This window comes from Nomascus leucogenys, chromosome 22a (assembly GCF_006542625.1).
Source record: "Nomascus leucogenys isolate Asia chromosome 22a, Asia_NLE_v1, whole genome shotgun sequence".
Lineage (NCBI taxonomy): Eukaryota > Metazoa > Chordata > Mammalia > Primates > Hylobatidae > Nomascus > Nomascus leucogenys.
The window spans coordinates 119753601-119779762 of record NC_044402.1 but is presented as its reverse complement, the minus strand read 5'-3'; the positions used below and the strand labels follow the sequence as shown (position 1 = coordinate 119779762).

Here is a 26162-nt window from a genome sequence, read left to right as displayed (position 1 = left end):
CTCAAGAGGCTGAGGTGGGAGAATTGCTTGAGCCCAGGAGTTTGAAGCTGCAGTGAGCTATGATCCCACCACTGTGCTTCAGCCTGGCAACAGAGCAAGACCCTGTCTCAAAAATAAATAAATAGGCCAGGCGCGGTGGCTCACCCCTGTAATTCCAGCACTTTGAGAGGCCAAGGCAAGCAGATCACCTGAGGTCAGGAGTTTGAGACCAGCCTGGCCAACGTGGCAAAATGCCATCTCTACTAAAAATACAAAAATTAGCTAGATGTGGTGGTATGCGCCTGTAATCCCAGCTACTCAGTAGGCTGAGGCACGAGAATCGCTTGAACCCGGGAGGCAGAGGTTGCAGTGAGCCAAGATGGTGCCACTGCACTCCAGCCTGGGCAACAGAGCAAGACTCCATCCCCAATAAATAAATAAATAAATAGCCTTGAAAAGATGGCCATGATATACTGTTACGCAAAAAAGGCAAAATGCATAAGAATATATGTAATGTGATCCCATTTGGGTTGTTTATGCCAAATAGAAAAAAAGTCTGGGAGGATACACATCAAATTGTTCATGGTGGTTTCCTCTGAGGGGGGAATTGGGGTTAAAGAGAAGAAGTCTTTTTTTTTTTTTTTTTCAGACAGGATCTCACTCTGTTGCCCAGGCTGGAGTGTAGTGGCACTATCTTGGCTCACTGAAACCTCTGCCTCCCGAGTTCAAGCAATTCTCCTGCCTCAGCCTCCTGAGTAGCTGGGATTACAGGCACCCGCCACCAAGCCCAGCTATTTTTTGTATTTTTAGTCGAGACGGGGTTTCACCATGTTGGTCAGGCTGAGTCTCGAACCCCTGACCTTGTGATCCACCCGCCTCGGCCTCCCAAAGTGCTGGGATTACAGGCATGAGCCACCGCGCCCGGCGAGAAGAAGTCTTTTATTTATATACATCTATAGTGTTTACATTGATTAGTATTTAAAAAATAATTTTGTAAAATGCCCATAGAGGAAGAAATATAAATGGATGAATTTTTCCGGCACCAATTCTTTATCTTGATAGAGTTCTTTGCCACTTCTTAGCTCAATTGGTTTAGCTTCCTGGGTCCAGATTACTTTCCTCAACCCTGTCTGGCTTGGTGGGATTCTTGGTCCCTATGGGAATCTGCTTTCTAATTCTCTTCCAGAGTGTATAAGCACTAGATCCAGTTCTCTGGATTCTTAGTCATATTTCATTGCTGCTTTTTTTTTTTTTTTAAGACAGTCTTGTTCTGTCGCCCAGGTGCCAGTTCAGTGGCACAGTCTCAGCTCACTGCAACCTCAGACTCCTGGATTCAAGTGATTCTCATGCCTCAGTCTCCCAAGTAGGTGGAATTACAGGTGTGCGCTACCATCCCCAGCTATTTTTTTTCCTTTTTAGTAGAGAACGAGTTTTGCCATGTTGGCCAAGCTAGTCTCAAACTCCTGGCCTCAAACAATCCACCTGCCTCAGACTCCCATAGTACTGAAATTACAGGCATGAGCCACCATGCACAGCCAAGTTTCACCATTCTTGAAGGTTTCCTTAGCTCCTGGACCTTTGAAGACCCTGTTCTTACATCCTGATAGATTTGTATCTGTTTGGTCGACTTCCTCATATTAAAGCTGTTGAAGCTTAGAAAACTATCCTTTTTGTTCTAAACTAGTTCTAGCCTAGGGTTGGTAATTACTGTGTGATTCCTGACTATAGTGTGAAGATTCTTACTTTATGTCCACCTTCTTGCCACAATAACCGAAGGCTTCCTTCTTCTCCTGTATTAAAGATCTGCCTCCACTATACCACCCCTCCCTTCAGTGGACCTCCCACTGGATGCCACCTACCAGTTTCAGAAATACAGCTTGCATTTCCCCATTCTGTCCTCTTTTCCTACCCTTCCCCGGTTTCTGGGCCCTATCATTGTACCTTCTGAAATTCATAGTTTGTAATCAGCAAATCTTCTTTATCTTCAGTCTCTTCCTCGAGCATTACTTTCTCCTTCTTGGTCAGAAACCTGGCCTTCCCCTAAAGACTTTTCCCATGTCTTTTCTGCCTTTTCCCATGTCTTTTCTGCCGCACTCTCACACGGTGGCTGTTTCTTCTTTCATAGTCCTCTTACTAGTGAGTATGGAGCTGGGATACACGTCTTCCTTATTTCTAATTGCTGGTTTCTGACCATGTCCCCTCCCTCTTTAAAAAGCCCAGCTTTGAGTCCGATGCATCTGAGCCTATCACCCAGGATGCTTCACTGTTACGAAATGCACTGACTCTGAGTAATTCCTACTCATTTCTTGAGGAGTTTAGCTCCTGACTCACTACTGCCTTCTCCAGTACTTCTCTAATTATGTTGACTCTTACCCTATCTCATTCACTAACTTCTCTGGACATACCCTAGAGCAATGGTTCTCAACAAGGGGAGGTTTTGCCCACAGGGAACATTTGGCAAGGTCCAGAGACATTTTTGGGTCTCATAACTTGAGAAGTGCTATTGGCGTCTGGTGTAGTGAGTAGAGTCCAGGGACACTGTTCAACATCCTGTAGTGCACAGGACAGCCCTCCAGCAGGAGGAATTGTCCAGCACAAAGTGGCAGTAGTGCCACTGTTGAGAAGCTCTGTTCTAGAGTCTGCTCTAGGCCTTGTAATCACCAATCATTGCACTCCTCCATATTCTCAGTTTTATACATCCCACTTTCTGAGCACATCCCCATCCTGTTTTTCCAGCTCTCTTCCTCTACCTTGACTCAACATTCCTTTAATCCTACAGAGAGCTCCAGCCCATTGATCTTACCTTCCTTTTCATTGTCCTGACTCCTGTGATATCCTGCCTCCCTTCCTTATCCAGCATCTATGGTCAATTATAATCACTCCCTTGCACACACTTCTGATTTTATTGCCCATTTCTTGTGTATAGTTAAACTCAACGTTCTACCTCCTCCATACCTATGCAGTCAAATATAGTCAGAAAGCAAAACATAAAACCATGCTGACTAGTTTCTTCATTTTATTTATTTATTTAAAAAATATTTTTAGAGACAGAGTCTCACTGTGTTGCCCAGGCTAGTCTCAAACTTCTGGGCTTAAGCAATCCTACTACCTCAGCCTCTCAAAGTGCTGGAATTACAGGAGTGAGCCACTGACCCAGCCTGCCTAGTTTCAATTTAAATTCTTGACCCTGCCTCTCAAATGCACCCTTAATGCTGCCAGGCAATTAAATTTCCCTAAAAAAGAAGAATCAGTCAGAAATGAACTTTTGCAGACTTAAACCATACTTCTACTTCCTACTAACATATGTACCCTCAGACACTGCCTTTCCACCTGTGTGCAAAGATAAAGTAGCCATGCCTCTGTCTAAAGGCTGTCTCTCTATTTGTGCATTAGATTCTATCTCACCTATCAAGGAAATTGCTCTGGTAATTCTCCTCTCCCTAAGTTTTTGTTTTCTGTAAGATTGTTATATTAGTAATCAAATGTACTGTTATTCTTCCACCTTAAAAATCCTTCTGACACCCCAGTTTGCCACACCATTACCACCCTACATCTTCACTCCTCTTCACTACAAAACTCCTTACAAGTGTTGTCTATTTTTACTGTGATCTTACTTTCCTTTTCTTCCAGTTCCATCTTAAAACCATTTAAATGGGGTTTTGGGTCCCATCACTCCATTGAAATTGTTCTTGAAAAGGTTACTAATGACTTTTTCGTTGCAAAATCCAGTAAATAGTTCTCATCTCTCATCTTATTTGGTCAAACAGCATTTGACAGAGTTGGTTGCCCAGTCCTTCTCGACATACTTTCATTTGGTTTCCAGAGCAATACACTTTCCTGGCTTTATTTTCTGCTTCATCAGTTACTTCTTCACAATCTTCTTTGCTGATCTCTTCTGCACTACCTCCAAGGCTCAGTCCTTGGCCCTCTTCTATTCTCTACCCACATTTGCTCTGTTGGTGATCATATTCAGTCTCATGGCTTTAAACATCATCTTTGTCCCTGTATCTTCAGCCCAGTTCTTTCTCCCAAACCCCAGACTTGTATATTCAACTACTTGTTCAACATTTCCACCTGGAAGTCTAATAGGTCAAACTCAACATATTCATATTGAACTTCTCGTTTCTTCTCCTCTACCCCCAACCGCCACATCAAGCCTGCTCATCCCATAGCCTTCTCCTTGACTAATGGCAACTTCATCCTTTCAGACTTGCTCAGGTTAAAAACCTTGGAGTTGAGCCAGACATAGTGGAGCACATGGGTAGTCCCAGTTACTTGGAAGGCCAAGATAGGAGGATCTCTTGAGCCCAGGAGTTTGAATCCAGCATGGACAATATAGCAAGATTCTGTGTCTGAAACAAATAAATCTTGGAGTCATGTTTGACTGTTGTCTTTCTCTCATACCCCACATCCAATCCATCAAGAGATTCTATTGGCCCTTCTTTCAAAATAAATACAGAATCTGCCTCTGCTCTAGTACCTTGGTCTGAGCCACCATCATTTCTTGCTTAGGGGACTGCAGTTGTCTCTGGGTTTCCATCCTTGTTCTCCTATACAGATGTCCCTTAACTTATGATGGGGTCACATCCTGATAAACCCATCAGAAGTTTAAAATATCATAAGTTGAAAATGTATTGAATACACTTAACCTACAGAACATTATAGCTTAGCCTATCTTAAGCATGCTCAGAACACTTATATTAGCCTACTATTGGGCAAAATCATCTAACACAAAGCCTATTTTATAATGAAATGTTGAATATCCCTGAATATCTACTGAATGCATATCACTTTCACACCATTGTAAAGCCAAAAATATCATAAGCCAGGAACTGTCTGTAATCTCTTCTCAACCTGGAAGCTGAAGTGATTCTTTAAAGTTCTGAGTCAGTTCATGCCACTTCCTTGCTCAAAACTCTGCAAGGGATTCCATTTTACTCTAAGTAAAAACAGTTGTCACAGTGGCTCACAAGGCCCCTTCTTATCTGATCCCTATAATCTTTCTGACCTCATCTCTTACCATCTTTCTGTCCCTCACTTCACTCTAGCTACATTGGTCATCTTACCATTTTGTTTAACACCCAGGGCACACTCCTGTCTTATGCCCTCTGCTCCCAACACTTGTGCCCCAGATATCCATAGGCTAATTCCCACACTGTCAAATATTTGCTAAATGTCATCTCATCAAAGCCTACCCTGATCACTTTATTTAAAATTGCATCCCACCTTTTCACCCCTGCATCCCCAATCCTTTACCCTACTCTTTTTTCCCCCATTGCATTGAACATTTCCTAACATAACTGTAATATTGATGGCGTTCAACTGCTACAATATAAGCTCCTCAGGCAGGGGTTTTTGTATGTTCTGTTGACTTTTGTTTCTCAGTAGCCAAGAACAGTACCTGAAACATAGTAGGGCCTCAATAAATACCTGTTGAATTAATACTTGTCTACTTTTAGGCATGATTGCAGAGCAAAAATGACTGAAAATCTGAGTCAATTGAGTAGTAATTTCATATATCTCTACAGCACTTTATGTTTACAGAATCTTTCCCAGGTCATTGCCAACTCTTTTTCTCCTGCGTCCTCAAGTATTCTTCTCCTGAGGGATTAGTCTTGCAAAGTTCTATCAACTTTATACAATAAAAATTCAAAGAGTTAAAAAATACATAAATAGCAAGAGATAGGTCCTCTCACTTTCCGCCTGCCTTGAATTATTTAGAAAGAAGGAAATCTTAGAAAGCCACGTATCCTTTCTCCAAGTGGCCCTCTCTAAGTTTGATTCCTTGATTTCTGGGCTTTGAAGTTGAGTTTTAGGAAATGTTTCTGGATGATGCAGAATGCTTTGTATCTAGGAGCCCCTTAATATGAGTCTCCGCCTCTCTCCCTGAATCTAAATTTTGGTTTATCAAGCCTCTTACCCTTTGCCAGTTTTTTTTTTAAAGCTTCTCTACCTAGGCCCAATTCAGATGTTGTCAAATTGATACATTTATTTCTTCACCAGCTTTTATCTGGTTTTCTGCTTTCAGTCCTCCTCATTACCTCCTGGAAAATGTTTTGAATTTCCTGTGTACTTTGAAACCTGCCCCTTAGCTCTGTGATTGCATTTATAATAGTGCCCATACCCCTCCTCCCTGAATTAGATCCTAGGCTCTTAAGAATTTAATCAAGAAACTAATCCCTGCTATGGATGGTGCTCTCCCCATTGGCTGTGAGCTCTCATCCCTGTGGTAAGGGCTTCCTTGAAGCAGTCCAGGCCTGGCCACAAGAAGTTGGCAGAGGCTAAGGAGTCTTTAACTTAGGTTTCAGTTATATGGGGAATGATATGGGAAGGAGACAGCTATTAAGTGACCATTAGGTTTAAAGCATTGTACAATATCACCCAGAAACACATGCTAAGAACTTGATGGTGAGATCTTTTAACAGTCAGGACTACTAGTAACTAAATAATTTATCATCTCTCAGTTAAAAGATATACCCATCAAAACTGGAGACCTGGCATATTGGCCTAGAACTCTACACACTGCGTCGGTCTCTTTTCATCATGGTAGGCTTTTGTTTCCATTGTCTTCCCTGACATACTCTCTCACAGATCTTACAAAAGCCACCTCGGTAGTTAGGCTGAATGGAAGTGGGAAAGGAAGAAAGCTGATTTAGCCAAGTGTTTTGTTAGCCACACGCACTGCCCACCTTCTAGGATGGGACCAATGTGGTCTTCCACATGTCTTGGTCAGTCTTTTCTTTAGATCCTCCAAGGCGCTCTTCTACTCTGGCTAGTGGCCTTTGGGATGGAGTGAGGGGTTGTTATTACCTGGGGTGAAAATCAGAGGGACTAAAATTCCTCTCCCACCCTCTTCCTCTGTTTTGGTGGTTTGGAGGGTCAAGGCCTTGACAGATAATGTTTTATTATTAGCAGGTGTTCAAGATGCCCTGTAACCAGAGCCTAGATTTGGTCTTTCCTTCATCCCCTCACCTGGAGATGAACCCTGGAGTGCTGTTCTGTTGCCTAGGGTCAGCCTGGTGTCAGGGCTGCCTGTTTGTGCCTCCTAAGTGAGCCTGAGGATAGGGGGTTAGCACACTCAATGGGAATCCTACACCCACAGCTATAACTTCCTGCAAGGAAGTGGAGAGATTATCAGTTAGGAAATGCTAAATTAAGTAACCAGGGCATTCTCTCCTGCTTAGTGAAACCTAGACCCAAAAGAGTGTGAGATGTACTACACCTAGAAATGATCTGGGCATTTTAGAGTACCTGGACTATAGCCAGGAGTGAGGACAGGGATGAAGAAATTCTGAACCGGGGAACTAGAAGTCTCAGGAAGTAGCTCTTAGCCTCAAGCCTGATCATATCCATTTAGGAAAACTTCTTCCAAATCAAGCCTGTCTTGACTCCTCTGCAGATTCATACTTCTCTCTTTTTCCAGTCCCCTTCTCCCAACATCCAGCCACAACCTCCGCTTCCACAGTACTGCCAGACTCCTGCTCTGAGTGGGAGGTCTGAATTGAAGTATATATTAATTTCCAGTTCTTTTTTTCTCCCTACCCTCCATCTTTTTCTGGGATCTTTTTAATGGCTAGTAAGTCCTGCTTAATTTTCCCCAGGCACTGGATGTTAGGGTCATCCTAACATTTTAGATCAGATCAGATCCCTCCATCACCACCCCAGCCATGGGTTAGGCAGGTACCCTGTTGAGAATGAGTCTTTTAAGTTAAACTGGTGGCAGATAAGCCTAGCAGTTGACCTTCTGTCCCTTCGACTTCCTCACCTCAAAACCTGCCAGTCTTGATTTCCTGGAAAGTGACTTTGTATCCAGAACTTACTTATTTTTCTCTAGAGCCTCTCCTCAGAATCCTTGCCCATCTTTAAACTTGGAGTCTAGTGGGACCAGGCATTGACACAGGCTGGAGATTTCCTCCACACACGTTCCATGCTTGGACTTCAGTAGTCACTGCTGATGTTGTGTTAAGTAATTTCATTTTCCATTTGTGTGTTTGGTTTGATTTGGTTTCACTGTGTCTTTTTAATATATTTTTACTATAAAATATTTAATACACACAAAAGAACATATAATAAAACAAACACTATATACCCACTATTCAACTGCATTTTTAAACAATTAACAGTAACATTCAGTTCCTTTCCCAGTCACTTCTCCTTTCCTGTTTGCCCTTAGTGGTATTAAAAACAATGGGAAGAGCAGCTGGAGAGGCCTGGAAGGTCATTCTGTTCCCTTCTCCACAGAAGTGGCCCCAGATCTACATCTGTCTTGTGGGAGTTTAGGCACTGACCATTCTGTGTTCAGGGCACAGTTTGTCCCTCTCAATTTTCCCCTGTCAATAATATCGAAAATCTGTTTAAGACACATTTTGTAAGAGGACCTCTGATGGCTTAGGATTCTTCTTCTGGCCATTTATATGTCCCTCTTGTCCTTGCCTCCTTAAACCTAAAGATGCGCAGTTTCAGATAGTGCCCTGACTTCTTTATTGATTGTTCATCCTGCTCCGTTTCCTCTGGCTCCTACGAGTTCACTGTCTACCTGTTGATGGAGTCGCGCTGCCTGCCAGGGTAGCCCTCTGTGTAGAGGACAGGTGGCTTTCCCTCCTCCCTAAGGTATTCGACAGTGGTATCTTCTACAGCAGGTTTATGGAAATCAGCAGCTGTGGGCTTTACAGAATCTAGAGTATACATACCCTGAACCGATTATAAATTAAGGAATTTCTCATCTGGAAGGCTGTTAATATACACACATATACATAGTCTATTACAAACGTGTTTCAGTGAGCACTTTTGTTTGAAGTATTATCTCAGCAATTAATTGTAAGGCAGAAAAATCCCCTTAATTAGCTTAAGTAAAAAGGGGTTTTACTGAATAGGCACAGGGAGGTCTCTTGGTACCTAATTTCATATGGCTACCCATGCCTCACAGGAACTGGACAGGCAGCTGCTTTCTCTGGGATCTCAAGATCTCTTATCTCTGCCCCCCACAGCCAATTTGTTTTTACTCCTGCAGACCATTGACTGGCATGTGGCTTTGGTTCCCCTTACTGCTAACTCTGAACTGGCTCTACGTGGTCTTTCTGATTATGCATCCACTGTTACCCAATGAGAGCCTTTACATCTTTACAGCAGGGGTTTTTACCCTGGGTTCGTGAGTTCAGGGTTTCGTGAATGGAATGAGAGGGAAAGTTACATCTTTATTTCATTAACCTGTAACTGAAATTTAGCATTTCCTTCAATTGTAAATGTAAGCAAAAGACACTGTATATTAGAAGTATCTGTCACCAGTAGAAATCACAGATACTTTCATATCATTTTATACTGCTGCAGATATCTTGAAATACAGTTTTTGCTGATTACTACTTGAAATTATGGTTATTAGACCATAATTATTAGACCATCATTATTATTAGACCATCATTGCTAGATCTCGTGATTTAATGTGTTAATAAAGAAGCTCATATGTTATAATATTACAGATTTGTTTTAAAATATTTGAATAACATTTCAGTTAATTGGTTTCCTTTGTAATCCTTTAATTTTTTTTTTTTTTTTTTTTTGAGGCAGTGTCTCACTCTCACTTAGGCTGGAGTGCAGTGACACAATCACAGCTCACTGCAGCCTTGAACTCCCAGGCTCAAGCAATCCTCCCTTCTTAGCCTGGGACCATAGGCATATGCCACTCACTACACCTGGCTAAGTTTTCATTTTTTATAGAGACAGAGTCTTACTATGTTGCCCAGGCTGGTCTGCTCTTCTCTCAAAGCAGACTGTACATAGAACTGTATCATAGACTGTATCATAGAACTGAACATATTTTGCTAAACCCACAATCAGTCATTTATTTCTTTGTACCTAGAATAATCTGGCTCAGAGAAGGTGTCAAGTAAATAGTTCTTGAATGAATAGGTCTGTTTGCTTATGTGGCTTGAAACTTTGTCCCTGATTCTGCTCTCAGGACATTATCTCCTGCTATTAAGCAAAGATTTATTCATTAATTTTATATATACACATACTTCATATATACACATACCCTTGTTCATTTAATAACAAATTTAAAGAAGCTTTTTCAACAATCCTTTGAATTTTGTTATCTCCCAGTCCTGGAAAACAGTGTTCCCTTGACGTTTCCTCAGAGAGTTTGCAGCAGAATATATTTCCTAGAGTTGAATTCAGCATTCCTAGACCTCAGGCTGGCTTAGCAGGAAGTAGCCTTTAGGACGAAGTCAAACTCAATGGTAGAGAAGCTTAGACTATGGGAAGCAGCCATCTGAGAAATTCAGGGCATAGAATTTGAAAGGCGCTGAGGGCTCAGCACTTCCAGTTCAGTCATTTCATCTCTACAGGACTTAGGGAGACTCTTGCCTCCCTATCCCCATGCCCTACCCCACCCTCCACCCCAGCCAATGTGTTTCTTGCCTGATACCCACCATGCTTGCCCTTAGAATGCTGATAGAAATAGCTTTATCAGGAAAGAACTTGCAGAAATGGCTCTGAGGTTATGCTGTTTACCCTAGCTTAAACTCCACAGGAATCTAGGACTGCGGAAAAAAGAACTGAGAAGTCACCAGAGTTTCAGCTTCTGGCTTTTTGAACTCAGTGAGAGATTGGCAGCCAAAGGCTCCTATCTAACTGGGCTAGTCATAAGAGAGTCCTCAGCTGGAATTGGGATAAACCTGCATCCCAAAACTTTTTCCACAGATACAGACTGTAAGCTCTATGAAGGCAGTGGCCATGTGTCTAGACCCCAAACTCAATTCCCAGCACATACTTCAGTGCCTGGCACATCGTAGATACTTATGTTTGCTAGATGAATGGTCCCTGAACTCTTGGGGCTCACAGCCGAATGGGGAAGACAGGAAATGAGTAAATGAATAACTAAAAAGTATAATTACTTGAGGAAAATGAATAGAGTGCTGTAAAAGCACTTCAGATGATATGGTCAGGGGGCCAGAAGAAGTGACATTTAAACTGAGACTTGAAAGATGAGAAGAAACCAACCACTTGAAGAAGTTGGGGGACACAGATGGCCCCTTAGTAGTAATTTGGAGGGGAAAGTCTTAATGCCTATCTAGATTTTTGTAGGCTATTTGTGGGAAAAGAAGGGCCCACTGTTGATTCACGGTTAGTCTGTTAACTGCTGCCCCCACCCCACGCTGTTCTTACATATCCAGCTTTGTTTAATAAGGCCTCAGACCTAGTGCTGTTGACTGGGAATCAAAGGCTCCCGTGTGTGGCTAGATGTGAAGAACAATTATTCGTTTATGTGTCTGACTCTTCAACCAGACTATGAGCTCCTTGAGGGCAGTGAACCCTGTCTTATCCTTAGGACACAGCATGCTATAGCGTATCCTTGGCAATTTTAATGATTGAATTAATAATAACAGTTAATATTTATTGAGCACTTCCTATGTGCCAGGCACTATAGGGAGAACTTTACATGCATTATCTCATTTAATCCTCTTAATAACTCTGTAGTGCAGGTAGTAATATCATTCCCATTCCACAGTTGAAGAAACTAAGGCTTAGAGATGAAGACGAAGTAGTGGGTCAGGGATTTGAGTGTAAGCAATTTAACTCCAGAGCCCACACTGTTTTTGCTGGAATAAAGTGATTTTCCCAGTTGCCTTCAAATAGTTGAGAGTGCATGGAACTCTCAAGGGAACAGAATTAATATGTTACATATGTTGTCTTATTTAACAATCCTTGGACAACCCTCATTAGTAGGAATTCCTTTACTCATTTCATAGAGAGAGAATTGAGGCTCAAAAAATTAAGTCACTTGGCCAAGATCAAGATCATAAAACAAACATGTAAGTGGTGGACTTATTTTCAAAACCAGGTCTGTCTGACTCTAGATCCTGTGGTCTTTCAACATTCCACACCACCTCCAGTCTCTCAGCCACTGGTAGGTATCTGCTCCACTGACTGCCTTAAAGTTCTTTAAAAGTTGTCCAAGCCTGTTGGGAGCCTAAGCATCTATTCCTAAAAGAGGAAATAGAATGGACAATAGGCAAAAAAGACGGGGAGAATAGAAACTTTATCTATTTTAAAACTTGTTTTTAAAATTAGAGCTATAATCTACATACCATGAAATATACCAAAAAGTATATACCAAAAGTATATACAATTCAGTGGTTTTAGTGTATTCACAAGGTTATGCAACCATAACTACTGTCTAATTCCAGAACATTTTCATCACCCCGAAAAGAAATGCCATACCTATTTGCAGTCATTCTCCATTCACCCTGTCTCCTATCCCCTGGAAATCACTACTCTCTGTCTTTATGGATTTGCCTATTCAGCATATTTCATACAAATGGAATCATACAATATGTGGTCTTTCGTGTCTGGCTTCTTTCACTCAGCATTATGTTCTCAAGGTTCATGTATTAAAGCGAATATCAGTACTTTATTCCTTCTTATGGTAGAACAATATGCCATTGTACAGATATACCACATTTTGTTTATCCATTCATCTGTTGATGGACATTTGGGTTGTCTCTACTTTTTGGCTGTTATGAATAATGCTGTTGTGAACATTTGTGTGCACATTTTTGTGTTAACATATGTTTTCCGTTCTCTTGGGTATGTACCTAGGAGTAGAATTGCTGGGTCATATAGTAACTCTATGCTTAACATTTTTAGTAACTACCTCGTTGTTTTCCATAGTGATTCATCTTTTATTAATAAACTTTTAAAATTGAAGTATAGGCTGGGCGCAGTGGCTCTTGCCTGTAATCTCAGCACTTTGGGAGGCTGAGGCGGGTGGATCACGAGGTCAGGAGATCGAGACCATCCTGGCTAACACAGTGAAACCCTGTCTCTACTAAAAAATACAAAAAAAAAAAAAATTAGCCAGGTGTGGTGGCGGTCACCTGTAGTCCCAGCTACTCGGGAGGCTGAGGCAGGAGAACGGCATGAACCCGGGAAGCGGAGCTTGCAGTGAGCTGAGATCACGCCACTGCACTCCAGCCTGGGTGACAGAGTGAGACTCCATCTCAAAAAAAAAAAAAAGTTGAAGTATAAAATGCATGTAGGAAAGTGCCCACATCAGAAGTGTACAGCTTAAAGAATTATTACAAAATTAACATAGCTGTGTAACCAGCACCCAAATCAAGAGCTAGAAATTTTCCAGTACTCAGAAGTACCTGCCTGTTATCTGCCAATATCTACCACCTCCAAAGGGTAACACCACTATCCTGACTTCTAATATAATCATTAATTTTGCCTGTTTTTGAGCTTCATAGAAATGGAATAATATAGTATATACTCTTTTGTGTATGACTTCTTTTACTCAATAAAATGTTAATTTTTTTTTTTCTTTTCTTGAGACAGGATCTCACTCTGTCACCCAGGCTGGCTTGCAGTGGCACAATCAGAGCTCACTGTAGCCTCGAACTCCTGGGCTCAAGCAATCCTCCTGCCTCGGCCTCCCAAAGTGCTGGGATTACAGGTGTGAGCCACGCACCTGGCCCAAAATATTAATGAAATTCATCTATGTTGCTCTTTGTAGCCATACTTTTAACATTTCACTTCTGTGTAATATTTTATTGTAAAGCTATACCACAACTTATTTACCTACTTGTGTTGGGGAAATACATAGAAGTGGAATGGCTAGGTCATAGGTGTGTATATTTTTAGATTTAATAGATACTGCCAAACTGTTTTCCAAAATGACTGTATCAATTTATAACCACACAAGCAGTTTAGGAGAATTCTGGTTGTACTATGCCTTTGTCAACACTTGATATTATCATCCTTTTTCCTTCTAGCCATTATGATGAATATGTAGAGATATCCTGTTGTGGTTTTAATTTTCTCAATGAGATTCTATACATTTTTATGTAATTATCAGTCATTTAAATATGACTAAGCCTTAGGTATGACTAAGTCTTTTTCTTACTGATTTTTAAGAGTTTTTAATATATTTTGGAAATGAGGTCTTTGTTGGTTATATGTATTGCAAGTGTTTTCTCCTACATTATAGCTTGCTTTTTTGCTCTCTTAAGTGTCTCTTTAGATGAACAGAAGTTCTTAATTTTAATCTAGTCCAATTTATCAACCTTTTCCTTTATGGTTTGTGTCCTGTTAAGAAATCTTTACCTCCTCAAGGTCATGAAGATCAGTACCTTATTTCGAGTGTGTGTGGCAGGTGGGGGAGGTGGTGCATCACCCTATAGAGTATGATTTCTCAGGGCAGAGAAGACACTGTCACCCTGCAGAGAGGCAGGCAGCAGGCGGGATGGGGGCAGGGAGTCCATGAGAGCCTGGCTGCTGTGGGCTGTGTTCCCAGCTGTCAAGCGTGTAATCTGGAGTGAAAGAGAATCCTTTTGGTGGTGGAGGTCCTACAGAGAATACTGCAGGGTACTCTAAATCAACTTTGTGCCCTACACACCCAGTTGACTGTCCTCTCTTCTCCACTAAGACAGGGAAAAAAAAAAGGAATCTGCACTCCTGCACAGTGCTAGTAGCACAGGGCGGGGATGAAGAGCTTTCAGAGCCAGACTATCTATCTTATAGCTGTGATTTTCTTTTTGTTATTAAATCTGATGCTTTTGTTCTTTCCAGTTTCTACCACATTGTTTCATGTCCATTTGGGAAGAGAATGTTGAGGTGGCTGTATTTGAGAGAGGTGCTAAAATAATGTTCAAACTGCTTGTTCCCCTGCTGGGCTGGTCGGAGCCCCTTCCCTGAGCCAGAGCTGACAGGAGCTGCTTGTTCTTCTTGGAGAAGGAGTGGGAGTAGAGAAAAGAAGGAATGAGAGTTGCTCCTACACTTTCTGAGGGGCTCTGAGGATCCGTCCCCCCCAGGAAACCACTTTCGTTCCCCGAGCCCCTCTGCTGCTCGTTAGTTGCCCTCCAGACTAGAAAGCCATGGTTTGTGCTGGGGCTGGGTGGGGCTTCAGGGACAGTTTAGGCTCTGGCCCTCCAAAGGGGAGGGGGTGGTTATAGAGCAAGCAGAGGGTCACAGCTCAGTCTGTACCATTTGCTTGTCACCTTGAGAAGTTCCACCTTGTCTAGCAAAACCTCCTTTCAGAGGCAGCCACCACAAAGGGCTCTTATGAGAGCAGCTGCCCCGCCCCCACCTTCACTTCCACTCCCTTTACCATTATTTTTCTTTGGGGGCAGAGCTGAGGGGCCTTCCTGCTATGACTCTGAGGGGCTGTACTTATTTTAAAAGGAGATTCAAGTCTAGAGACTTCCCATACCAGAGATGCATTTTTCTGATTTTCCAGTATACTTGGAGGACTCTCAAGGGGTGAAGTAAGGCTTTCCTTTTCTAGAGGGCATTTTGTCTTTTCCCTCTTTCAGCCTCTTGAGCTATTTGGAGATTTAAGAAGGGAAGTGAGAGCCAGCTTCTAGTACCACTAGACCTCAGAACAGGGACCAGCTTCCTTACAGGGGTAGGAGATGGGAAGGAGAAATGGATGTCTCGTTGGTAAGAGGCATTATAGTGTAGAGATTCAAGTGTAGGTTCTAGAGTTCAACTTCCTGGGCCTTCTGTTTCCCCATTCTGCTGTGACCTTAGTCAAGTTACTTAATCTCTTCAAGCCTTTGTTTTCTTATATATAAAATGAGATTGGGCTTCAAGTCATGACAAGTAAATAAGAAAAAAACCCAAAAATAAATAAAATGAGAATGATTTTAGAGCCCAACTGATAGGGTAACAGTGGAGGTTAATTGCAGTAATGTGTCAAAATGCATAGCCTAGTACCTAGCACATAGAAAGCATTTACAAAGTTAATCTTACTAATATTATTCAAGCCTTCTGTTTGGACCTCTTTTTTTTTATTAATTTTTTTTTTGCACACAAAACAATAAACATTTTCTAAAAATACATACAAACAAAAAGATGCATATCAAACATATTAGGAAGGTTGCACATGGGAAGATGGGGAATAGAAATGGGGGGTGGGAATTAAAGAAAATAAATGAGAGAGGGACTTTGTATGGATCAATGATAATAACTCAATCCTCTATGTCTTTGACAAAGAAAAAGGAGAAGGAAGAGGAAGAAAAAGAAAGTGGGATAAAGGATCAGAAAGGGAGGAAAATAGAAATATTAGAGTATGACTCCAGGGTAGACCTGTTTTGTTGTTGCTGGGTTGGTTGGTTGGTTTGTCTGTTGTGTTTTTCATATGTTTCGCCATGTTGGCCAGGCTGGTCTCGAACTCCTAGCCTCAAGTGATCAACCCGCCTCGGCCTTCCAGAGTGCCGGGACTACAGGCGTGAGCTACCACATCCAACCCCCCCATTGCGTCTGGCCTCCGTGGTAGACCTCCCAGACGGGGTGGCCGGGCAGAGGCGCTCCTCACATCCCAGACGGGGCGGCCGGGCAGAGGCGCTCCTCACTCCCAGACGGGGGGCCGGGCAGAGGCGCTCCTCACTCCCAGACGATGGGGGCCGGGCAGAGGCGCTCCTCACTCCCAGACGGGGCGGCCAGGCAGAGGCGCTCCTCACATCCCAGACGGGGCGGCTGGGCAGAGGCGCTCCTCACATCCCAGACGATGGGCGGCAGGGCCCTCAATGGGCGGCGGGGCAGAGGCGCTCCTCACTTCCTAGACGGGGTGGCGGCCGGGCAGAGGCGCTCCTCACATCCCAGACGGGGCGGCCGGGCAGAGGCGCTCCTCACTTCCCAGACGGGGTGGCCGGGCAGAGGCGCTCCTCACTCCCAGACGGGGCCGCCGGGCAGAGGCGCTCCTCACATCCCAGACGGGGCGGCCGGGCAGAGGCGCTCCTCACTTCCCAGACGGGGCGGCCGGGCAGAGGTGCTCCTCACATCCCAGACGATGGGCGGCCGGGCAGAGGCGCTCCTCACTTCCTAGATGGGGTGGCGGCCGGGCAGAGGCGCTCCTCACTTCCTAGATGGGGTGGCGGCCGGGCAGAGACGCTCCCCACATCCCAGACGGGGCGGCCGGGCAGAGACGCTCCTCACTTCCCAGACGGGGCAGCTGGGCAGAGACACGCCTCACTTCTTCCCAGATGGGGCGGCCAGGCAGAGGTGCTCCTCACTTCCCAGACAGGGCGGCTGGGCAGAGGCGCTCCTCATTCCTGGACGGGGTGGCGGCCGGGCAGAGGTGCTCCTCACATCCCAGACAGGGCGGCCGGGCAGAGACCCTCCTCACTTCCCAGACGGGGCGGCCGGGCAGAGGCGCTCCTCACTTCCCAGATGATGGGCGGCCAGGCAGAGACGCTCCTCACTTCCTAGACGGGGCGGCGGCCGGGCAGAGGCGCTCCTCACCTCCCAGACTGGGCGGCCGGGCAGAGGCGCTCCTCACATCCCAGACGATAGGCGGCCAGGCGGAGACGCTCCCCACGTCCCAGACAGGGCGGTGGCCGGGCAGAGGCTGCAATCCTAGCACCCTGGGAGGCGGAGGCTGCAGCGAGCCAAGACCACGCCACCACACTCCAGCCCGGGCAACACCGAGCACCGAGTGAGCGAGACTCCGTCTGGAGTCCCAGCACCTCGGGAGGCCGAGGCGGGCAGACCACTGGAGGTCAGGAGCTGGAGACCAGCCTGGCCAACATGGCGATACCCTGCCTCCAGCCAAAGGACAAAAACCAGGCAAGGGTGGTGGCGCGCGCCCGCAATCCGAAGCAGCCCGCAGGCCGAGGCAGGAGAATCGCGGGAGCCGGAGGCAGGGAGTGTGCAGTGAGCCGACTACACTCCAGCCTGGGCAACAGAGGGAAGAAAAGAGGAAAGAAAGAAAGAAAGAAAAGAAAGGAAGGAAGGAAAGAGGGAGAGAAGGAGGAAGGAAGGAAAGAGGGAGGGAAGGAGGAAGGAAGGAAAGAGGGAGGGAAGGAGGAAGGAAGGAAGAGGAGGAAGGAGGAAGGAAGGAAGGAGGAGGGAGGGAGGGAGGGAGGGAAGGAAGGAAGCTGGACCTCTTTTTATAGTCTTTCTTCACATCCCCCTCCTCTTCTGACCCTGCAGTCCAGAGAGCTAGCCAGACCTCAGACTGAACCAGAAAAATCTGAATTGTATACATAGGACCTGAACTTTGTCTCAAACTGTTTTGAACTCTGCACCTATCTTACTCCATTGCATGTCCAGCATCATGAGAGAGAGGCAGCAAAATTATCTCATTGTGAAGGGAGGCCACAAAGAAAGTGATTCAGTAACTTGACAAGATTGCATACATGGATGTTTGCGTATATGACTGTATGGCTGCATCCATTCTCCCATCTTGTTTAAAAAGGTGGTGGGGGGTTGGGGGTGAGTTGGACTATGGTTTAATTAATTTGCAAGGTCCCTAAACACAAGATTAAGTTTGGGTTTCTCTGTGTTCTTTTTCCTTATAGCCCAGCACTGAGTGGATGCTCAGGAGCTGGAGGCTAATCATAGAGCATGGCGAGGTCAGCAGCAGCAGGGCAGAATAATCAGGGAAGGCCTTGTTGCAGGCACAGACCCAAACAAAGCTAAATCAGACCAAACACAGTGCAGTGTTAGCTCTGTCTTCAGTTTCATATTCGGACCTTCAAGGGCAGTGTGCCTTGTGTATTTAGGGCACTATATTTTCTCCCAAATCACCAAGGTTTCTGATCAGTGAACTGATAGAGGGGTATTCTGTGAGGACAAAGAGAGAGACCCAGTATCAGGGTTGGATATTGCCTGAAACTCAGAGGTAGCTCATCCAAGTGAGCCGCTGTGGAAAATTTGAAATGAGGAGAAAGGAGAATGAAACAGTTGTCTTCTAAAAATCTAGATATCACCACCCTGTCTCTTTTCTCTGTCCTAGTAGTTTTTTCTCTCAGACTCTGAGGAAACTGTGAAATTAATCCCAACAAAAACCATTTGACTGTTAGCTATTTTTATGGCCTATATCTGCAGGTCGTATTTTTGTATTTTCCAGATAGCCCGTATTGAGTGTATATTACTTAAAAATGGAAATGACATAGCAGAGCATTTGCACAAGCCACATTAGAAAGCAGGAAATGGTGATGAGAGAGTTCTTGGTTCAAGCATTGCGGGATCAGTTGGGCTGTGCAGAATACTCTTGCTAAAATGTTGTTGGAAGCAAGCTGTTTGTGCTTTGTGTGCTTCTGGAGAGAGTAGCAGCTTTACTCTTCACTGTTATACTTGCCACCCAAAAAAGAGGGTGGAGAGAATGAAGATGAAACTTTGGCCTCTTGGGTAGGTCCTGAAGAATTGGAGAGTAAAGGAGAGCTTTGAGAAGCAGGGGCTATTTTGGGGAGGTAGGGAGACAATACCTACTGAGTAGGCACCCTTTAACATATCATCCCATGGAATCCTTCCATTAGCCTCATCAAAGTAGCTGTTGGTCTTCTCATTTTTCTGGTAAGGGAACAGAGGCTAAAAGGGGTTAGTAACACACCTGGTAACTGGCAAAGCCAGGATTTAAACCCAGGACCTTCTGATGCAAAAGCCATGCTGCCTCAGTCATTACTAGAGACCGAGGAGTCGGCTAGTGTGGTGATGGGGGACAGTGAACTACCCACAGGTTACTGGGTAGATTTCTGTGTCTCCCTGATCTGGACCTTGACTGGTCACTGTATTACTAGATAATAGTATGCTTTGGGATGCCAGTGAAGAGAAGTTAATACAGATGCTCCTCAACTTACGATGGGGCCGCATCCCAATAAATCCATCCTAAGTTGAAAATAGCAGAGCCGGGCGTGGTGGCTCACGCCTGTAACCCCAGCACTTTGGGAGGCCATGGTGGGTGGATCACCTGAGGTCAGGAGTTTGAGACCATCCTGGCCAACATGGTGCAGCACCATCTCTACTAAAAATACAAAAATTAGCCAGGCGTGGTGGCAGGTGCCTATGGTCCCAGCTACTCAGGAGGCTGAGGCAGGAGAATCGCTTGAACCTGGGAGAGAGAAGTTGCAGTGAGCAGAGATTACACCACTGCACTCCAGCCTGGGAGACAGAGTGAGACTTCATCTCAAAAAAAAAAAAAAAAAAAAAGGAAAGAAAGAAAGAAAATATCCTGAGTTGTAAGTGCGTTTTTGACTTCTGAGACTATCCAAAGATAGCCCCATCATAGGTCAAGGAGTGTATTGAATGCCTATCACTTTCACATCATCAGTAAAATAGAAAAATCCTAAGTCAGGGACCATCTGTAATTAGATCAGACCTAGTTTCTCTATGTACTTTATCATTAGGGCATTTCTTGAGTCCACTTAGCACTCACTGGAGTAGGGCCAGGCAAGAAAAGTCTCAGTGTGCCTTGCAAAGGGAAGGAACAGACATTTCTTGGGCATTTACTCGATCTTCTCATTTAATCCTTTCACACATTCTGTGATGTAAATGTTGTTAGTTTTGATCCCTCAGTGCCTGACTCAGTGTCTCTCTCTTTTCCCTCCTCTCTCTCTCAAAATAAACCATTAAGTATGATGGCTTGCCCACAGTGTCACAGCTAGCAAATAGAAGACCACCTTAGGTACAAATCCACATCTTTGAGATCTTAGGGCCAGAACTTAAAGTGTATTTCTTTTTTTTTTTTCTAGTAATTTTTTTTCTAATTCCTGAATAGCCTTGCTTCTTCCTATTTGAGTGAGAACCTACTTTGGACTTTCTTTTTTAAACCTTGATACTATCCTCGCACGTTGGGTTCATCTTTCCTTCTGACTGTCAGCCTTTTACTACTGCAGTTGGGTCTGTGTCATGGACCCAGGGCCATTTCAGGTTATCTTTGATTTAGGGATTTCGTTTGGATGGTAATAGTACCATCTCACAGAGTATACATTTTAATTAGCTATATATTTGTTGGTAATCTCCCCTCTAGAATGTAAACTTCAAGAGGGCAGGGAATTTTATCTCTTTTGTTCACTACCATATTCCCAGCATCTAAATAATCCCAAACACCACAGTAGATGATCAGCAAATATTTGTTAAATATGAATGGATTGGCAAAGGGGGAGTTACGTTTCTTGAAGAGTCCTTCTCATTAGAGTCTTCTTCCTAAATTATGTTTCTTGTACCTTTCTCTTTATTCTGGCAAACTCCCTGGCCATTTGAGACCTTAGAAGAGTTTTCTAATATGCTCTTATTCCTAAGGGAAGCTGATGGTGAACATTGCCATGATTCCCTAAATGGAGATCTGGGCTCCCGAGGGAAGGAAGTTTGTATCTAGACCAGCAATGTTTACCACATTGCAAGAGGGAGGAGCGGAGTTCTTACTCTTAGGGAAGTCACGTGTTGTGGGCCCTGTCCTTGTGATATTGTGATGGTCAGTGCCAGGGTCTCGGGGCTGTGCCAGTTTCTGGGGCGGGTGCCAGAACCAAAGACATGCTCAAAGGCTGACTCTGGAGAGCTCCAGTTAGCTCGTTTTCCCTTTTTCTTCATTAAACCTGTATCCTCAGACTGTGGGCCCATATTTATAGGGTAAGCAGTAGATCAGATCTAGCCTTTCTTACCCAGGATTCTAGAAGTTTCTTTTCTGAAACAGTCTCAGAGGAAAGGAGGGGTGAGGCAGGGAGGAGAGGCAGATTACGTATTTGTAGTTGAAAATGCTAATTGGAAGCTCTCCAGCAAATCCTGAGAGAGTCTTGGGCTTTCTGGACCACTGGGAGTGAGTTTAGACCTCATGAAGATAAGAGTTACCTCTAAAGAGGGGAGGTTGGACCCTCAGAACGAAGATGGGCTGCAGTAGGGACAAGAAGGGGAAATAAAATGCCCTACAGGGTTTCTGTCACTTTGGTTTGCCTAAAGTTTCTGATATGGCTGTATACCAGGGTCCAAAGTCCCAGTGCATTGGAGATGGGAGAGTAATATAGCTCTTGTGGCTGTTGAAAAATCACACTACTAGAAGTAAGTAATGAGGAAGTACTAAGAGTTTAGGTAAATGTAACAGAGAGTCTAAAAAGGAAAGCCTGGAAGCAGCTCTGGATTCCTCATTGTTCCATCAATACTAGTTTGGAGCCAAGGAAGCTTTGGCAAACAGTTGTAGAGTAGAGAAAGCCACTTTATGAAACAAAAGGAAATTCCCATGGGCATAACCTTAATTCAGAAAATGAAGTCCTTTGCAAACCAGTGAATGTGAACTTAGCCTTCTAGTCTTGCTTCCCATGAGACACATCCACATACCCTGTCTTCACACCTTTATGCTTCACTTACTTCCAGCACATCCAAAGTCTAACTTTGCAATGCTTGTCTTGATGTCACCACCTCTGATGCTTTTTGCAGAACTCTTGTGTTCAATTCATCCCTTTCTTCTCTGGTTCCCTATTACCCTTCGTTGAGAACTCTGTTATAGCAAATCACTTGAAAAATAAAACAAAACAACATATGTCTGCCTATCTCCCACATGCAAATATGAACTCTTTGAAGTAGGGACTCTGAGTTACTATCTTTGTATTAACTCAGACCTGTTTTGAGGGAAGGACTGATGCATCTGTTTCCCCTGCCTTGAATCCTGTAGTGCCTGGCACATAGTAGACTCTCAGTAACTTTTTTGCCTACTAGAATTGATTATGGGTTAATCAGATGAACACGTTCTACAGGTAGGCTGACCTGACTCTTCTTTCCGTCCCCACTTTGGGCAGTGACCCACATTGTGGCCGGTACATCGTGCTCCTGGCTCAGTTGCACTTATAGCAGGGGGAACTATTTACTTTACTTACTCCTGACTCCAGCATTCTCCCTTTGATCTCTGCCGCCTGCCCCAGGTAGCCACTACCATTGTCCTGCCCCAGGAGCTAATGTTTCTGTTTCCCAAGCTCCTGCCTCTCCACCTCTCTTCCCTAGTATATACTGAGAATGAGGCCCAAGGAATCCGTGATAATGGGGAATGGCTAGAATGGGATTAAGAGTATGGTCTCTCAGCCCCCATGGGTTCCAATCTGGTCCAGTTGTCTCCTTTTTATCTGCTCCCTTGTCACCTTGGGGAGCTTGTTCCTCAGCTGGATGGCAGGTGATCTGGGATGTGAAGGATTGCAGGTTGTGATCCTGGGAGAAGCTGGATTGCCCTTTTGACCAAAATTCTGCTGTTCAGGGAAGTAAACAGGATAGTAATTATATGTGTGGGCCCTGAAGCCAGACTGTCCAGACTCTAACCCTGTGCCACCACTTACTAGCTGGGACCATCTCAGCCAAACGGGGTCATGCTAGTGCCTACCATGCTCAATCATTCACACATAGTACTGAGCCTCTACCGTGAGCTCAGGGTTCTTCTAGATGCCAGGGAAGTAGTGGTAGAAAACACAAAAATGGTTTAATACATTTTAAGTACTTAGAGCAATGTCTAGCATATATATATAAGCACATATATATATTAGCATATATATAAGCATATATATATATTAGCATATATATATATATATATATATTTTTTTTTTTTAGACAGAGTCTTGCTCTGTCACCCAGGCTGGAGTGCAGTGGTGCAATCTCAGCTCACTGCAAGCTCTGCCTGCTGGGTTCACGCCATTCTGCTGCCTCAGCCTCCCGAGTAGCTGGGACTACAGGCGCCCGCCACCGCGCCCGGCCAATTTTTTGTCTTTTTTAGTAGAGATGGGGTTTCACCGTGGTCTCGTTCTCCTGACCTCGTGATCCGCCTGCCTCAGCCTCCCAAAGTGCTGGGATTACAGGCATGAGCCACCACGCCTGGCCATGTCTAGCATATATTAAGTATTCAACAATTCTAGCAATATGCTGTTCCTAGGACTTTTCTGAGAATAGATAGTCAGGTGGAATAACTTTGCCAGCAACTGCAGGACCAGATCTCTCTGAGAAGGGGCGGGACAGAGGAAGGGCTTAGATTAGGTTCCACATTTAGACTCAGGTCCAGCATTTCTGGCACTTCGTTTTGAGGTTAAATACTTGAGCTGAGTGAAGGTCTCCCTGAAAAACTGATGAATCTGTTTGATTCCATGGAAAGGGCAGGAGGAAATGACTCTAGACTGCCTCATTCTACCTAACCCATTTGTGTAGACAGCACAGTGCCTACCAAGTCACGTATGAGTGACCCTAAGAGAGGCTACATTTCTTGGATAGTATGAAGGGAGATGCTAGAGGTCAATATATAAGGAAGGAGGGCAGCTGTTTGCCTCCCCACCATCAGGGCTCTCTGTCTATGGAGGAGAGAACCCTCCTTTGAAGGCGGTGTCTTGGGAGTTAAGAGAGCTGAACTTAGGAAGGAGAGTGAGGTAGGGTAGAGGTGGTGTGGCCTGATAGTTTACCTTCCCTGTTTCAGTTCATTCCTCAGGGAATGCTGCCAGAGGGCTGTTAGACTCTAGTGTGATTACTGGCTAGAGGCAAAGTTTGGACTCGGGGCTCTGATTCATTGCCCGTGGTTTCCAGTGAAAGTCCAGGCCTGATATAGTCTTTATGGGGATAGGGTTGGAGTAGAAATGTATGTGACATTTCCTGGTAATCAACAAGGTTTTCAGCTATCCTGACTGGTTCAGCACCTGCTTTCCTGCTTCTCACACTTTCTCTTTTCTATTCTTCTCCCATGAGAGGGCTTTCAGAAATGAATGCCCTTACAGCACAAAAAGGTGCCCCTGACCCAAGATATGGGCCAATCCAGGATTCTTGGGTTGGTTCCCATGTGAGCTGCTGGCATGGCTGCTCTTGGGGACCTGCTAACTTGGCTGGGAACCATGGTGATTTGCACGCCTAGGGACAGGTGAAATAGTTCTGGGCCCTTTCCAAGATTCCGAAGTGCAGCCAGGTTTGGGACCACTAGATACTCTACTCTTTCATCTCATTTTTATCGCACTTTGTTCAGTCTTCAGCCATTACCTTAACCCAGTTCAGCCAAGTGTATGAAACTACAACTAGGCAAAGTATTTTGCTGTGGATATAAGTCCACAGTTCATTCTGTAGTGAAGGAAACAGATAAATATAATGTAATCATAGCAGTGTTTCTCAGCCTTTTAAAAATTATCACTTCCCTAAGGAACCTTTTAAGACATTTTTTGCCTAATCACTCCCTCTCAGGAAATTTTAATGCCACAGATATACCAAAAAATTATTTATGTATTCTGTGTGTGTGTGTGTGTGTGTGTGTGTGTGTGCACGCTTTATACTTTAAAAGAGTCAGTTTTTTTTACCCCTCAAGAACGGTTTTCACCCCCTTGGGGGAATCTCAGCCCACTGTGAGCATGTGGGTGATAGTAAAGGAGGGTGGGACAGCAGTGGGGAATGGAAAATGGCTGGGGACCTCAAAAGCTTTGTCAGCTTTGTTTTTCCTGTCTCCTCTGCCTGAACATCACAGCTCCATAATTGTTTCTTGCCTCTCAGTCTGTCATTACCATTTTGCTCTCTCTCCTTTATCCTGAATTTTATCATTTTTCTCTAGTTTAGGAATGAATTTAATGAAAATAGTAATTTGTTCAGCTCAGGGAAAATTTAGGGGAAATAATTTCCTAAAATAGCCCCTAAGAAATCATCCCTTTGGAAAAAGAGCCTAGAAATCTATAGGGTATTCATGGGAAAACATAATAGACCTAAGGATTAGGGGAAATAAGATATACATTTGGAGTTGCCCTTCAGAGGAGCTGTCTCAAGAAATCTTTATAGTGGTGCCACCAGGCTTGGATATGGACACTCCCTATTGGATCTAACTGCTTTATATTAATTCATTTGGGGTTGATGCCAGTTCTGCATGTGGGGTATTAGATCGCTTCTCTAGCAATACAGTGTAACCAATGACAGTATCTCCTCTCTCTTACAGAAACTGCCAGAGGCATGCAGCATTGGTGATGGAAAGCCCTTTGTCATGAATCTGCAGAATCTGTATATGGCAGTCACCAAACAAGAGGTCCAAGTGGAACAGAAGCATCAAGGCACTGGTGAGCACTCCAGAGGTACCCAGTCTGTGTGAGGATACAATTGGGATCTAGGTTTATGCTGTCCAATATGATAGTTTTCTAGCCACATATAACTATTTAAGTTTAAATTAATAAAAAAGCAAATAAAACTGAAAATGTATTTTCTTTTTTGCACTAGCCACATTTCAAGTGATTAGTAGCCGCATGTAGCTGGTGGCTACCAAGTTAGTGCAGACACAGAACATTTCCATCATTGCAGAAAGTTCGATTGGATAGCACTGGTCTAGGTACTTAGAAGGGTTAGCAAAAGAACCAGGAGAAAGATTAGTTTCCCTGGCTGGGTGCAGTGGCTCACACCAGTAACCCCAGCACTTCGGGAGGCCGAGGTGGGAAAGGCCAGGAGTTTGAGACCAGCCTGGACAACATAGCAAAAACCTCATCTCTTTA

The 26162-nt window shown here is 44.2% G+C and overlaps 1 protein-coding gene across 2 annotated transcripts in view; it reads left to right on the top strand.

Moving 5' to 3' along the window:
- Window positions 1–26162, top strand: part of NHEJ1 (non-homologous end joining factor 1) — an 89071-nt gene that overhangs the window by 60588 nt on the left and 2321 nt on the right. For both annotated transcript variants that reach the window (XM_003272388.4, XM_030803644.1), the window contains exon 6: window positions 25619–25736. In XM_003272388.4, the coding sequence (XP_003272436.1) occupies window positions 25619–25736 (118 nt within the window). The remainder of the gene's footprint in view (window positions 1–25618; window positions 25737–26162) is intronic.